This window comes from Dipodomys ordii, unplaced genomic scaffold, assembly GCF_000151885.1.
Source record: "Dipodomys ordii isolate 6190 unplaced genomic scaffold, Dord_2.0 Scaffold6, whole genome shotgun sequence".
Lineage (NCBI taxonomy): Eukaryota > Metazoa > Chordata > Mammalia > Rodentia > Heteromyidae > Dipodomys > Dipodomys ordii.
Genome location: NW_012267222.1, coordinates 4300467 through 4314508, shown reverse-complemented (window position 1 = coordinate 4314508; position 14042 = coordinate 4300467). Strand labels below are relative to the sequence as shown.

Genomic DNA, 14042 nt, shown 5'->3' with positions numbered 1-14042 from the left:
TGACCTCCATCCCCTCACACTCATGACCTCCATCCCCTCACACTCACATGACCTCCATCCCTCACACTCATGACCTCCATCCCTCACACTCATGACCTCCATCCCCTCACACTCATGACCTCCATCCTCTCACACTCACATGCCTGTCATATCTTTACACTTTCCATGGCCTTTAGGGTCTAGAGAACAAGGAACCTGACGGAGCACACACGTGTCTTTGTGTGCCTCTTTGTGTCCGCTCTGCATAGTCTTGGACGTGAGGACACCATGTACACATGTGGGTGAGCACGAATGGGCGGGGTGTGGCGGGTGTGGGCTCCAGGACCAGGCTGGCTCCTCCGTCCCCTTCCCTGTGCTGGGGAGGGCAGTGAGGTCTCAGGACCTTAGAATGACTCAGCTGGTCCCCAGGGAGGCATCACACTGGAGGCTGCCGGCCTGAAGGGCTGCCACATGAGCTCTGGGAGGTGGAGGCCAGCAGAAGGCGCGACCTTGGCCTGGTTATGTCTGGCCATTGGCTAGACAGGCTTCTCCAAGGAGAGCCTCCAGGAGGGGGCCGCTGGCACATTCAGCCCTTGGCGAAGGGTGTAGAAGCTATGCCTTGTCCGCAAGTTGGCTGGTATGCCTTCACTGAAGGCCGGCTGTGGGGTGGCTGCCACAGGCTTGTCTCATGGCCCCTGAAACACCGGGGCTCAGAAAGTGAGCATGCGCAGTGCACAGGGGCTCAGTCAGTGAATATGCGCAGTGCGCAGGGGCTCAGCCAGTGAGCATGCGCAGTGCACTGGGGCTCAGCCAGTGAGCATGCGCAGTGCACAGGGGCTCAGTCAGTGAGCATGCGCAGTGCACAGGGGCTCAGCCAGTGAGCATGCGCAGTGCACAGGGGCTCAGACATTGGTCATAATACACAGGGGCTCAGTTGGTGACAGGCACAGTGCAGGGGAGCTCAGCCATTGAGCATGCGCATTGCACAGGGGCTCAGTTAGTGCTGCGCACTGGAGAAGGTGAGCATGCGCAGTGCACAGGGACTCAGCCCGTGAGCGCACACAGCATACAGATGCCTGGGCGGTGAGCATGCGCACTTCACAGAGCTGGTGCCATGCACAGATGTGCAGATAATGATCATGCGCAGTGCATGGGTGCTCGGAAAGCGAGCATGTGCAGTGCACACATGCTTGGCGCATGTGCAGTGCAGAAGGAACGGGTTCCATCTGGCTTCCTAAGGATGATTCGAACAACCGAGCAAGTCAGCACCAAGTAATAATCTCAGTGGCTGATCTGAATGGAGGGGGCTCCCCCTGTCCAGGGCCTTGTGCACTCCGAGTGTGTGTGTGGGGGTCTGGCTGGACACAAAGGTAGGGCTCGTACACCAGCTGCTTTGGAACAGACCCAGGATGAGATGCCCTGACCTAAGGATCGGGTTGATTTGAATTCCTGAGACTCTAGCTGTAAGACAGACCCCGGGTGTTCACCTGAGACAGACGCCTGGCCAGTTACCCTCAGGCCTTGGGCTGAGATGCGGCCTACAGGGGAGTGCAGGCGGCTCATGGCCTTCCTAGGCCGGAAGTGCTTCGCACCCAGAGCCACACACGTGGAAGAGTGCTCAGCACACGGCGAGGTGGCGCAGATCGCTTTGGAAGGAGGGGCGAGGGCATGAAAACATTCTGCTCAGTGACAGGAGTAGAAACGATGTGTGCCTTTTATGGCCACTAGTCATCAGGAGAAGCAGCTTGCCTTCCACGGTTCCTTCTCTCCCCAGTGACTGCAATGCAGCTGGGATGTTAGGCGTGGGAGCAGCCAAATGAACCATGAGAATGGGGCAAAGTCCTGAGAAGCATGGAGTGACCATCTGTAAGGAGGGTCAGTGGCTTTGCCCTGGAGGGGGACCCGAAATACCCACTCTGAACTACAGAATACACGAAAGAGAACTATGCTTCCATCCTGGTTTATGTCATAGCAGCAGAACCATCGTCCAACTTCCACAGAAGGGATTACCATAGACAGTGCCAGTCTGTGGATACACAGGGAAGAATTCCCATCAGACATCTTACTTTCCTCTGTGTTTGTTTGTTTCCTCTGTTTGTAATCAGGAAGAGGCAACCCTCAGATCACAATTGAAGGGAGGCCGCCCACTTGCAGGGGCACAGCTTAAAGAATCAAGTTGGGATTTCAAGGTTCATCTGGCTCCAAAAGAAAATTTCCCCAGCATTTAGGAGTCACAAGGCCCAAGAACAACAAACCCCCATCTCCCAGGCGAGGCCAAAGGTGGAGGAGCAGACCCCCTTCCCTACCCACAGGCCACAGCCTTTTGTTTTTCATTCAACTACTGACAACTGTGCTGTAGGGCAGAGAAATTTGGAAACATCAGGAAATCAAACTGTGAAGTGTTTGAAGGAAAGTGATTTATGGGAATAGTGAGATGAAGTTAATGTGTTTGGCTCCTGTACTGGGTGCATGCCTGATTCTGGAACATGATCTGATGGCTTTTTGGCTCTCGGCACCCCCTCTCTTTCTGTGAACACAGCTAGCTGGGCTGTGTGTTCCAAGCCTGATTGCATCTGGGGTGCTTTGTGGAGCTGTGTTCCCAGGGCCGGGGCTCCTGGGCAGAGCCTGTGTAGCCAAGGTGGTGCATGCTCTGAAGGGTGTTTGCTGCTCTGCTTCTCCTGCCACCCCAGATTCCGGGAAGTGAAGAGTTATTAGGCTTGTGGGGAGTTTGCTTCCAACCATGGTCCTCAGATCTCAGATTTGCAGGGAGTTTCCTTGATGCAGCGATGGATCAGAAGAGCATTCACAGCTGCCTCCAGGCAGCTCCAGTCTGCTTTTTCTCCCCAAGAGTTCACCCTGCCCTGCTCAGAGCAGCCGCCCCTTCCTAATGGATGGGCAGGTCCTACACCATGCTGAGCCCCTGGCCCCGGGGCCCACCTTGAAAGCTGTGGCATCCTGTAGGAGCATCTCCAGTCTCCAGGGCTGGTCTCTGGTTTCTCTGTGGCTCCTGGCTGTGTGGACGGGGCCTAGCACCTGCAGGGGACCCCAACTTGCTCTTTCTGGTAACTCTTTTCCACAAGGGAAAAGAGGACAGGTGCAGAGAAGCCGGAAGCCAAGCCTCTCTCCTAACCAGGCGCACTGTGTACACACAGCTCTCCCCACAGTGGGCACTGGAGATTGGGCACAAGTTGCCACCCTTTCAGGACAAAGAGACCTCGCATGATGGTTATTTTGGAAGCAGTGACTAAGAGTCATAAGAGGACCTCGGGCCTCCGTCCCATGCACAGGCGGCTTCTCCAGAGTGATCCTGGAGTTCCGGAGGGACTCCATCTCTAGAAAATGGGTTTGGTAGCATCCTCTCCCCCTGGGATGCCGGATACAGAGGCCATAGAACCAGGTTTGCCCTGCCAAGGTGGTTAGAGGCTGCTGGTCTTGGATTCTTCTCCTCTTGCCTCCCTGGCTCTAGCTCTCTCTGGCTCCCTGGACGCATATAATCAGAACGCAGTGGGGACAGAGCTACTGTTCCCCTGGGACTCCCTGCCTGGGAGAGGGGGAGCAGGCTAGGGCGGGAGTGGGGCAGAACCACTGACCCATGCAGGTGCATTACCCTCGGTGCCTCTCGGCTGGCGCATGTGGACACACCACCCCTAGCACCAGGCCCAATGCCTGGCTGTGGATGGCCTCAGCTCCTGGACTAGATTCCGTGTCTCAGACCCTGGGCCAGCCAGTCTCTGCCACATCCCACAGGGTTTCCAGAGCCCCCCCCCCACACACAGAGCAGCAGGGGCTCCTGGGGTTACACAGCATGTATAGAGCTGGGGAAAGGCTCAGGAGGCTCTTCTGGTCAGCCACGCAGGGCTGATTCTATCTGATGCCTCCCTCGGGGTTTGCAGGGGGACTTGGGGTGCGAAGGTCACATAGGAAAGTGGGTCCAGGATGCTGCGGTGGTGAGCATGCATAGATGCAGTGTCCTGGGCTGAGGAATGTGAGATTTCCACTCAGGTGGAGAAACAGGAAAGGTCTGATGGCCACGGGAAAGCCTTGGGTTGCCTAGTTCCGGGTTCTAGCAGTTCTAAGCCACTCTGGGCTGCTTGGGAGTGCGCTGCTCTGTCTTGAGGTCTAGCCTTTGAGTGGGCTAGCCTGCTCTGTGTCTCTGTCTCTCACGTACCAGTCCTGGAGCTTGAACTCAGGACCTGAACTTTATCTTATAGCTTTTTCACTCACAGCTGGTGCTCTACCATGTGAATCACAGATCTACCTTGGCTTTTTGCTGGTTCATTGCAGATAAAGAGACTCATGGACTTTCTAGCCCAGGTTGGCTTCTCACCACGATCCTCAGATATCACTTCCTGCGTCACTAGGATTACAGACCTGAGCTACCCGCGCCCAGCGCTGTAGCCTTTTGATTCTTCTTCGTCTCCTCTGCCTTGTCTCCCCACCCCTGACGCTGGGGGCAGACCCTTGAATGGAGGACCTCAAGGCCTTGCAGGAACAGCTAGCACACATCCTTGCCAAGTGAGCACCATCAACATCCGGGCGCCATGACGACCAGCCAGCCAGCACTGGCCAGCCCCAGGCTCTTCTCCATTATGAGAGCTGGGTTTGCCCTTCCCGAGCCCAGCTAACGTACGGAAGAGCAGGAGACGCTCCCATGATTCCCCCTGGCAGTGGGGAAACTCCCTGACCTCCTGGCGCTCCCTTGGCTCAGTTCTGCAGCCCAGGATTTGCACCTGACAGATGCTTCTGAGAGCTGCACTTCGCTGACAAAATGAAACCCAGCCCAAGGACCATGAAGCACTGCCACTCAGCGGGGAGCGGTGGCAGTCCTGGGGCCAGCGGGAGGCCGCCAGCACAGGCGGCCGAGGACTGGAGGCAGGGCCAGCCTGGCCAGCATGGCCTCTGTCCAGCTGCCCCTCCGGTCTGTGGTTGGCACACACAGGCGCTGGGCCAGTTCTGGCCGAGCTGATGCTGAGCCTCGCTGTCCTCCTGGGTCATGCGGACTCACGCACCTGTGCCCTGGCTTATGAGGATGGAGGGGGAGATGGGGACAGGTGTGAGTATGAGAAAAGCAGGAGTCAGTGCCGCGACTGATCGTCTGAGCCAAATGGGACTCCGCGGCCGAATCCCGAAGGCCGGTGGGGATGGTGGTGGCCCTGCCCCGCGAAGCTACTCACACATGGGCTTCAGCTGCCCGATGAGCTCCTCCTTCGTCCATTTCGCCCACTCCTTCTTGTCGGTGTTGATGGAGCAGAGGATGGGCCCGCAAGGCTTGCCGCAGTCTTCGATGGCTGGCACGTTCAGGTAGTGGACCAGCACGATGTCGGGGTTCTGTGGGGGAGAGAAATGCCAGGCAGCGTGAGGCCTGGGGGACAGTGGAGGGCAGGGACCCCCCCTCCCCCCAGGAGCGGGCAGGGATCCCCCTCCCCCCAGGAGCAGCCACAGGGCTGCCCCAGCCTGGTCACTCGGGACCCCAGGAAGCCGGCGATCCGGTGAGGTGGACCTGTGCCCTCTGGGACAGCAAGTCTCTGGTCTCCCTCACCAGGGGGCCTCTCCCTGCACCAGGACAACTGGGGGAAGACCCCAGACACTGCCCATGCTCCCTGGGGACCAAGTCACCCCCCCAGCCAACAGGTGGAACACCAACACCCCTTCCATCCACGGGGCAGAATTGTATTTTCTGCCCAGAGACGCACATGCCATCCGCAGCCACCCTGTCCCTCTCCAAGGCCTTGTGCTTTCTGAACACATCCTACTCCCCACGTTCTATGGCTTCCGACACAGGCTGCATCTCACCCCCTTCTTCCCTAGGGGGCACCAGGGCCTCCGCCTGCAGTCCAGGCCTCACACTGCACAGACAGAAGCCAGGAGGCCACCTGCAGGACAGCAAGCTGCAAGCCTCTATGGGAAGGGAGCCGGAGGCTGGTAGCTCACGCCTGTAATCCAAGCTACACAGGAGGCTGAGCTCTGAGGGTCACAGTTTGAAGCCAGCCTGAGCAAGAAAGCCTTTGAGATTCTTATCTCCAACGAATCACCATAAAGCCAGAAGTGGAGGTGTGGCTCCAATGGTAGAGCACCAGCCTTGAGCACATCTATGCCAGGACCCGAGTTTAAGCCCAAGTACCAGCCTCAACACAAGAACAAGAACAACACTCAAGCGGCTCCATCTCACTAGCAGGGCCTCTTCCCATCTGACTCAGTCCAGAAGGCCCCGGGCTCCTTCCTGCCTGCCGCCAGGCTGTGGTGGTGAGGAGCCAAGGAACAGTGGCCTGGGGGCAGTGAGCCTGGCTCCCGGGGTCTCCCATGGCCCTCTGCAAGGCCCGGCTCTTTGTATGGTGACATCAGGTCCGATGAGTTCATTAAAAACAGTCATGCTGTGCCACAGACCCACAACGATAAATCTGCTTAACGCTGTTTCTGAGCAGAACTTCTTAAACTATTTCTCTTGCCCTCTATATTTTCCTTACTTGCTTATTGCAGTACTGAGGTCTGAAGTCAGCCCTTTGTGCTTTCGTTATTTTTCATGGAGGATCTTAGTTTTCTTGCCCAGGATGACCTGGACAGTGATCCTCCTACTTCATTCTTCCTGCATAAGCCAGGATGACAGGTGCACACCATCATCTCTCTAGCTTGCTTGCTTTTCTTTTCTTTTCTTTCTTTCTTTCTTTCTTTCTTTCTTTCTTTCTTTCTTTCTTTCTTTCTTTCTTTCTTTCTTTCTTTCTTTCTTCCTTTCTTCCTTCCTTCCTCCCCTCCCCCCCTCTTTCTCTTGCTGACTTTGCTGCTCAGGCTGGCCTTGAACCATTATCCTCCTGATCTCTGCCTCTAGGGTTACAGGCATAAGCCACAGTACCTTTTTTTTTTGGTCTCTTTATGAGGAAATCAAATGCAACACATCAAGACATTACAAGGAACTAGGGGAGAAGTCCATAGCTGTGTGTGGGGGTCGGGGAGGTGCAGGTAAAGGATCTCCTGTGTCTCAGCTCCTCTGCTCCTCCTGAGCTTGAATTCTGGGACAGGGCACCCTCAGCGTGGGGAAGCTGATCCCCAGCTGCTTTTTTGGATGTGGTCAGAACAAGAGTCATAAATGAATATAGGAATCGATCGGCCCATTAATAAATAAAGACTCAAGACTGCACCATGACTGGAGTGAGGGGTGGACTGGCATAATTCCACAAGATTTCCAGTAAGACGTGAAACATAGTTGGCTTTTTCCCCCCCACTTGCCAACACTCAGTTAACCAGGAAATTAAATCAACACAAACAGGAGCCTTCTCGTTCATGGCAGCTTTTCTGGATTGTGGTAATCAGGCTCTTTAATAATGACGGTAATCCCTGACTTGAGCATGACACTTTATTCTTTTCAGACCACTTTCTGGCCATTACCTCGTTTGGTCCCGGAGCCAGCCAGGGAGGCGGGTGGGCGGGGTGGGGTGGGGCAGGGCACCTCCATCTGGCTTGCCCGAGCTGCCTGCCTGTCGGGGGGGCAGGCCTGTGCTGCATGCCCAGGCTCTGAGTCCAGGTTTGGGTCCTGACAAAACAGCTGGTGGGCTCTTTTGCCTGGCTATCTCCCACCCCACTTCAACCTTGCAATACGCCCAGGAGGGCAGTGGGGAGGGCAGCCTGGCATAGAGTAAACCAGGGGAGACAAGGAACGCGCCACCCCCCCCAACCCAAGTCCTAGCCCTGTGTGCCATCCGACCCATGGGCTGGGACTCAAGGCTCCTGCCTGGCCAGGGGGGTGCTAGCTGCTGCTGAGCAAGCCCAGCAAGGATCAAAGGGCTTCTGGGACCAGCAAGCTACCTGGGGAATCCTCTGATCCAGCCTCTGGAGCAGGAGGCCAGCTCTGCGAAAGACTGCTCCTGCTCGCCCCCTCCCCCAGCCTGGCTGAGCAGAGCCCGGGACTCTCCAGGACACGAGGCGGTACAGGTCCAGGTGCATGGAGACAAGAACTTGAGCCCCACAGCCTGGCGCGGCGGGGGGGGGTCCTATTTCTGGAATCTCTGAGGTCTGTCTGCCAGGCTCATTTCCCATCTGCAGCACCAGTTCCCACCTATTCTTTGAGCACCCTCTCCCCTTCTTCCAGGAAGCCTTCCCTGGCCTGGTCTCGTGCCTCTCCTAGGCAGGGGGGTGATCTGATGGCCGGGAGGGGGCTTCACTGACTCTGCCTTATCTCCTGGGCCTCAGGGACAGGCCCTGGGACAGTACCACATCTGGCAGAACTGTGCTCACATCAGACTGTAGAAGTAAACAGGTTGAATTATGGCCTTTGGTCCTTCCCTTCCCGCGGGGCACAGGTGGTGGGGGTGGGGTGGGGGTGGGGGCAGGGGATGGGTACTGGTGAGCACAGGCTATGCCCTGGAGAGTGGCGGGTGAAGCTGGTCCTAAACCTCCTCTGGGTCTCTGGCGTCTGGGAATCTGATGAAGGAGTGGGTGCCCCATCCCTGTTTCCGAGAAACACCCCAAGACACCCCTGTCAGACGTTCACAGATTCAACTGTGGGCGGCCTCCGCACAGTCACTCTGAATTTGGGGATCCTAGATCTGCGGCTTTCCACTAGTGTGCGTGCTGCCCGGGGCCCCTCCAGCCGGCCTTTCTCATGCATGGCTTTGACATAAATCACAGGAAGTGTACTCCCCCTCACAGGAAGTGTGGCCCCTGACCACCTGGGTTTGGGATTAGGAGGGGTGGAAGCAGGCATTGTGGTGGCCCTGATTTCTGTCTTTAACCCAGATTACAGTCTTGGGGAGCCCTGGTCTGGGGACCCCTGCTACACTACAGTGCCTCCCTCCAGGCTTTGAGACACTGAGAGACTGAGGTATTTTCGGAGCTGTGGGCTGTGTGTTAGTTTCTGGCAGCGCTGTAATTTCACTCATTAGTTGTACATTGTGCAGGGTATTTAGGCTTGGTAGGAAAAAGTGCTCATCAGAGTCTTGATGAGCGGGTTTGTGGAGGGCGGCTGACCACGCCAGGGCCTCACACTATGCCAGCTGAGCAGAGCTGCCCTGGCAGCAGGGAGAGGGGCTGGGCTTGGGGGGTGGACAGCAGGACACTGGGTGATGGAAGATGCTAGAGAATAGCCCTTCAGGTGAGCATGGCCTTCTTGAGGATAAACCCCCAAATGACCTGGAGTTCTAGCGGGGGGGGGGGGAGGGAGGGTTCTAGCTCCGTGCCGGTGATCATGCCTGTGATCTAGCTACAAAGGAGGCTGAGATCTGAGGATCGCAGTTCAAAGCCAGCCCAGGCAGAAAAGTCCCCGTGAGATTCTGATCTCCAATTAACCATTCAAAAACTGGAAGTGGAGCCATGGCTCAAGTGATAAGAATGTTAGCTTTGAGCACAAAGAGGCTCAGAGATAGCATGCAGGCTCTGAGTTCAAGCCTCACAAATGACAAATAAAAAGGAAAAAGAAAAAAGAAAAGAAAAAGAAAAAAGAAGAGCTGGGGTTCTATGGTTAAGGAAGGCAAGGAACTCAGTGTCAGAGTTCAAATCCTGAAGAGAGATGTGGGCTCGGAGACCCCCGACCCGCCTCTTCTGCTAGGAAGGGAAGCGGGCCCAGCTTGCTCAGCAGGCTGCCTGTTCCAGGGAGCCGTAGCCTGGCTCTTGAAAGGCACAAGTGCCACATGGATGGCTGGAAGCCCTGCCATTCTCACCACCAAATCAAACCCAAACGAAGCGCGGAGGTGTTCCCTAAGGGTCAGAGTTCAGCTTCTAGCAGGCAGTCCACCAGTCCACCAGGGACCTGCCACAGCCCCCTGTTATGACCCCCACTGTGGGGCCCCCTCCCTTGGTGGGCACTTAGCAGGGTCTCCCCCCTCCCCCAGCTTCCTTGGTGATCTCCTCTGCCGGCCCATAGACCTAGATAGCTAGATCTGAGGGCTCTGTGTCTGGCCACCTCTGCTTCATTCTGGCCCACCCATCTGCCTGCCTATGGACAGCTTCCAAAACAATCTAGCAAAAACAGACACATCACTGGACACTGTGTGGGAAATGAGCTCTACAACCTGTGGGTGGGGCTGGGAGGGAAACACTGGGAGAAAGTGATGGAAGGTGTGACACTGTGCACAAAGAAATGACTGGCTGAAATGTAACTGTAACCCCTCTGTACATCATCCTTCCAACAACAATAAAAATTACATTAAAAAAATGTGAAGCCAGGCCCCGGTGGCTCACGCCTGTCATCCTAGCGACTCAGGAGGCTGAGATCTGAGGATCACAGTTCAAAGCCAGCCCAGGCAGGAAAGTCCATGTGACTCTTATTTCCAATTAACCACTAAAAAAATGCTGGAAATGGGGCTGTGGCTCAAGTGGTGGAGCTACACCTTGAGTGAAAAAGCTCAGGGACAGCGCCCAGGCCTAGAGTTCAAGACTGGATAGTGGTGGCATGCACACGTGCGTGCGCACACACACACACAGTTCTAAAGAGGAAGTGAGACCAAAGCTAAAGAGTTAAAGGAGATTTTACAGCTTGGGGAGGGGGAGCCGGGGTGGGGAAGGAGAGTTGGTACCGGGGAGGGAAAGTGGGAGGAAACGGGGGAGGGGGTCACTATGTTCGACAAGAAATGCACTCATTACCTTCCTTACGTAACCGTAACCCCTCTTTACAATAACATAAGATTTAAAGAGAGCTAAAGGGACTCCCCAGAGCAGGCCTCACCAGGACCTTGGCAGCTCCGTCTGTGGGAGGGTTTCTCAGTAGGGTCAGCACGGGCCAGTGCTGAAAGCGCATTTGACCATGAACCTGACCTTCTTGCAACGCGGTCTGGAACCCTCATCAGCCTTGGCTGTGCCTGGAGCAGGAACTTCTCACCAGTTCCCAGAGCCTCTGGAGAGCTGGTTCAGCTGCCCAAGGATTCACCCCAAGCCCCACACATGCCTGACCGGAAGCTCTGGACAGCCTCTCTCCGGGTTGCCTTGAGTCTGCCCCTGGTCTCTGGGAAAGCCCCGTCTCTGCCACTGCGCTGTCCCCATGGCTTTCCTCTTCGCCCTTCTTTGAGCCAGTGCTGTCCCCCTTTCCGAAGGTAGGGCTTAGATTTGAGACTGGAAGGGGAAGACTGCTTTGAGCCAATGTTCCCAGCTCCAGCGGAGGCCAGGGCCTGGGCCAGCAGGCCGGGACACCGCCAGCAGCTCTGTGTCTTGGATGAGGGATGAATATGCAGTAGCTCCTGGCACAAATACACCAGATTTATAGACCCTCCTGCCGGGGTGGGCTCGGGGGGCCGCAGCCTGGCAAGGAAGAACAGCAGGTGGAGGGGAGAGCCTGGCCAGCTTCTCTCTGCCAAGCCCTTGTTCGTCTGGGATGGCTGCCGGCCCTGAGCAGAGCCCTCCCCAGCCAAGCAGGCTGGAACCTGGGCCGGTAGGATTGTGCTGCAGGCCCGGCTGGGGGCAGACAGATTCAGAGCGGGGAAGGGCAGTAGAAGCAAGGGCTGCCCACGCCAGTGGCGGCACAGGTGAATATGGGTGCCATAGAGACGGGAGGGTCTGCCACCAGCTCTCCCAGAATTCCAAGCACCTGGGTTTACACCTGGAGCAACCTCTCAGGGTACCTGCAGGTTCTGGTTTCTGAGAGGGGAGAGAAGGCTACAAGGAGCAGGGAAGAGCTAGAAACAGCTGGCAAGTAGCAGATTTCTCCAGCCTGAATGCCTACACATGTATGCTTGTGTGTGTGTGTGTGTGCGGGTACTGGGGCTTGAACTCAGGGTCTTATGCTTTCATTTGGCTTTTGTGTTCAAGGCTGGTGCTCTACCACTTGAGCCACATCTCCACTTCCAGTTTTTTGGTGGTCAATTGGAATCCCACGGACTTTCCTGTCCAAGTTGGCTTTGAACCCAGATCTTCAGGTTTCATGCTTCCTGAGTAGCTGGGATTACAGGCAGGAGCCACTGGCCCCTGGCACACATCCTTGTGCTGGCCACTCTCAGAGGATAATGTACCATGGCCAGATGGCAGATGATCCCCTCACCTGGCCTGGTCTCCTCTGTCCTTGCTCGGAGCCAGACCCCTCTCTGCAGAGCCGGCAGGACACGGACAGGAGGAACCGTTAAAAATGCAAAAAGCCGTAGGTTTTGATAAAGAAAAATGCAGCTGCAACATCTGTTTGACTCTTGTTTGCAGCTTCATCAACGCTAAGTGGTCAATAAATCAGCCTGGCGTGGTGTTCCGTTTCTTCTGTGGCTCGGTCATTAATCTCGTGCCAGTTCTCATGAAAAATGAAGGAGAGGGGCTGTGTGATTGTGGAAATGTATACATTACCCAGAAAGTCATAATAGCATGTAATAATGCCACCCACCTCCCCACTTGCCGCTGGGGGCCGTGGGGGGAGGGGCTCTGTGCCGGGAGGAGGGAGTGAACCTGTACATCCGCATTGTCTGAGCCACGGGCCCCTTCTAGGATCGCACTGAGCACACTCGCACCACGTGTGCGGAGTCCACTGCCCCGTGCGTGTTATTGGAGAATGCAGCTTAGCACCCCTCGGATGGCTGCCAGCGCACAGCCACGCAGGCCTGGCGGGGAGAAGGGCAGGATCTGTCGGGGAATGAACAAGTGATACCCCCGGACAGCTCAGGGCTGTGTCACCACCAGGCCAGCCGACAGCCATCCTCTGGCCTCTGCCCACCCCATTCCTGGGTGGCCTGCTTCCTGTCCTCTTTTCTCTGGGTGAAGGCCTGGGGTGGGCACTGCTGGAAAGGCCAAGGCTCCCTTGGCAGGAAGGGCACAGAGGGCTGCTGGGTAAGAGGGAGGGGCCAGCCCAAGGGGCCCACGCTGAGCCTCGGAGGGTGAGAGGAAAGGCCAGAACTCTGGTTTCCTGAGCAGGTGGCACCTGCTGCTCAGGTCCCCTGGGGTCTGCCAGCCCCCCTCCCCCCCGGAAGGCTAGCGCGGCCATCTTGGATCCTCCCTCCCTGCCACAGACGGGAGACTTGCCGGATGGCGGGAGGGAGGGCAGTGTATGCAGGTGCAATGTCCGGGACAGTGGCAGCCTGAATGGCATCAGTACAGGGGTAAAGGCCGGCTGGAGCCTTGTGTGCTGGTCTGTGTGTTCCTAGGGCAGGGCCAGGGCCCAGACGTGCCTGTCCTCATGTGGAGAGTCCAAGGGTTAAAGGACACTGTGTGGTCGGGAAGGGCCACGCGGGGGAGCTGGGGCAGCTTTAGGGTAGCAGCACCTGGGGGCTGAGCAGTACTCTTAGGTCCTCAAGTCTGAGGACAAGTGAAGAAGATGAGAGGGGGAGGGGGAGAGAGAGAGGCAGGGAGCAGCCAGTAGTCAGCTGCTCTTCCTGGGGGTCTGGCCCACCTGCGTACCAGGCCTAGGGTCACCCGGAAGCCTAGGTGGCAAGTGCACAGAGAACCCTCCGTGGCGGGAGGGGCTCAGAGTGATGCCCGACTGGAGGCCTGGGTGGGGGGAGGCTGGCCGCCCCTCAGGAGCCCCCCTGGCAAGCCAGCGGAGGGGCCGGAGCCTGGGCTGCTGCCTGCCCCGCCTTGTGGGGAGGTAATGAGTCAGTGCGGGGGAAAGCGGCCGGAGTGGAAAGCCCTGGGCAATTGCTGAGTGCTGCCGCTGCGGTTACTCCACAGTCACCAGCATTTTCCCGTCGTGGGAATCTATTAAACAATTTCCACCTGATGTGGGGGCCTGCGAGCCAGGCCGGCAGCTGGCGGAGGGGCTGCGGCTGTGTCTATGGCGGTGGTTGTGGCTGTGTCTGTGTCTGTGGCTGTGGCTGTATCTATGTCTGTGTCTGTATCTATGTCTGTGTCTGTGTCTGTGTCTGTGTCTGTGTCTGTGTCCGTGTCTGTGGCTGTAGCTGTGTCTATGTCTGTGTCTGTGGCTGTGTCTATGTCTGTGTCTGTGTCTGTATCTATGTCTGTGTCTGTGTCTATGGCTGTGTCTATGTCTGTGTCTGTGTCTGTGTCTGTATCTATGTCTGTGTCTGTGTCTGTATCTATGTCTGTGTCTGTGTCTATGTCTGTGTCTGTGTCTATGGCTGTCTGTGTCTGTATCTATGTCTGTGTCTGTGTCTATGGCTGTGTCTGTGTCTGTGTCTGTATCTATGTCTGTGTCTGTGTCTATGTCTGTGTCT

General features: G+C 56.7%; 1 protein-coding gene across 1 annotated transcript in view; it reads right to left on the bottom strand.

The window, feature by feature from the left end:
• Camta1 (calmodulin binding transcription activator 1) overlaps positions 1–14042 on the bottom strand; it is a 704439-nt gene that overhangs the window by 98320 nt on the left and 592077 nt on the right. Inside the window, exon 7 of the mRNA XM_013034731.1 lies at positions 5154–5307. Within this exon, the coding sequence (XP_012890185.1) occupies positions 5154–5307 (154 nt within the window). The remainder of the gene's footprint in view (positions 1–5153; positions 5308–14042) is intronic.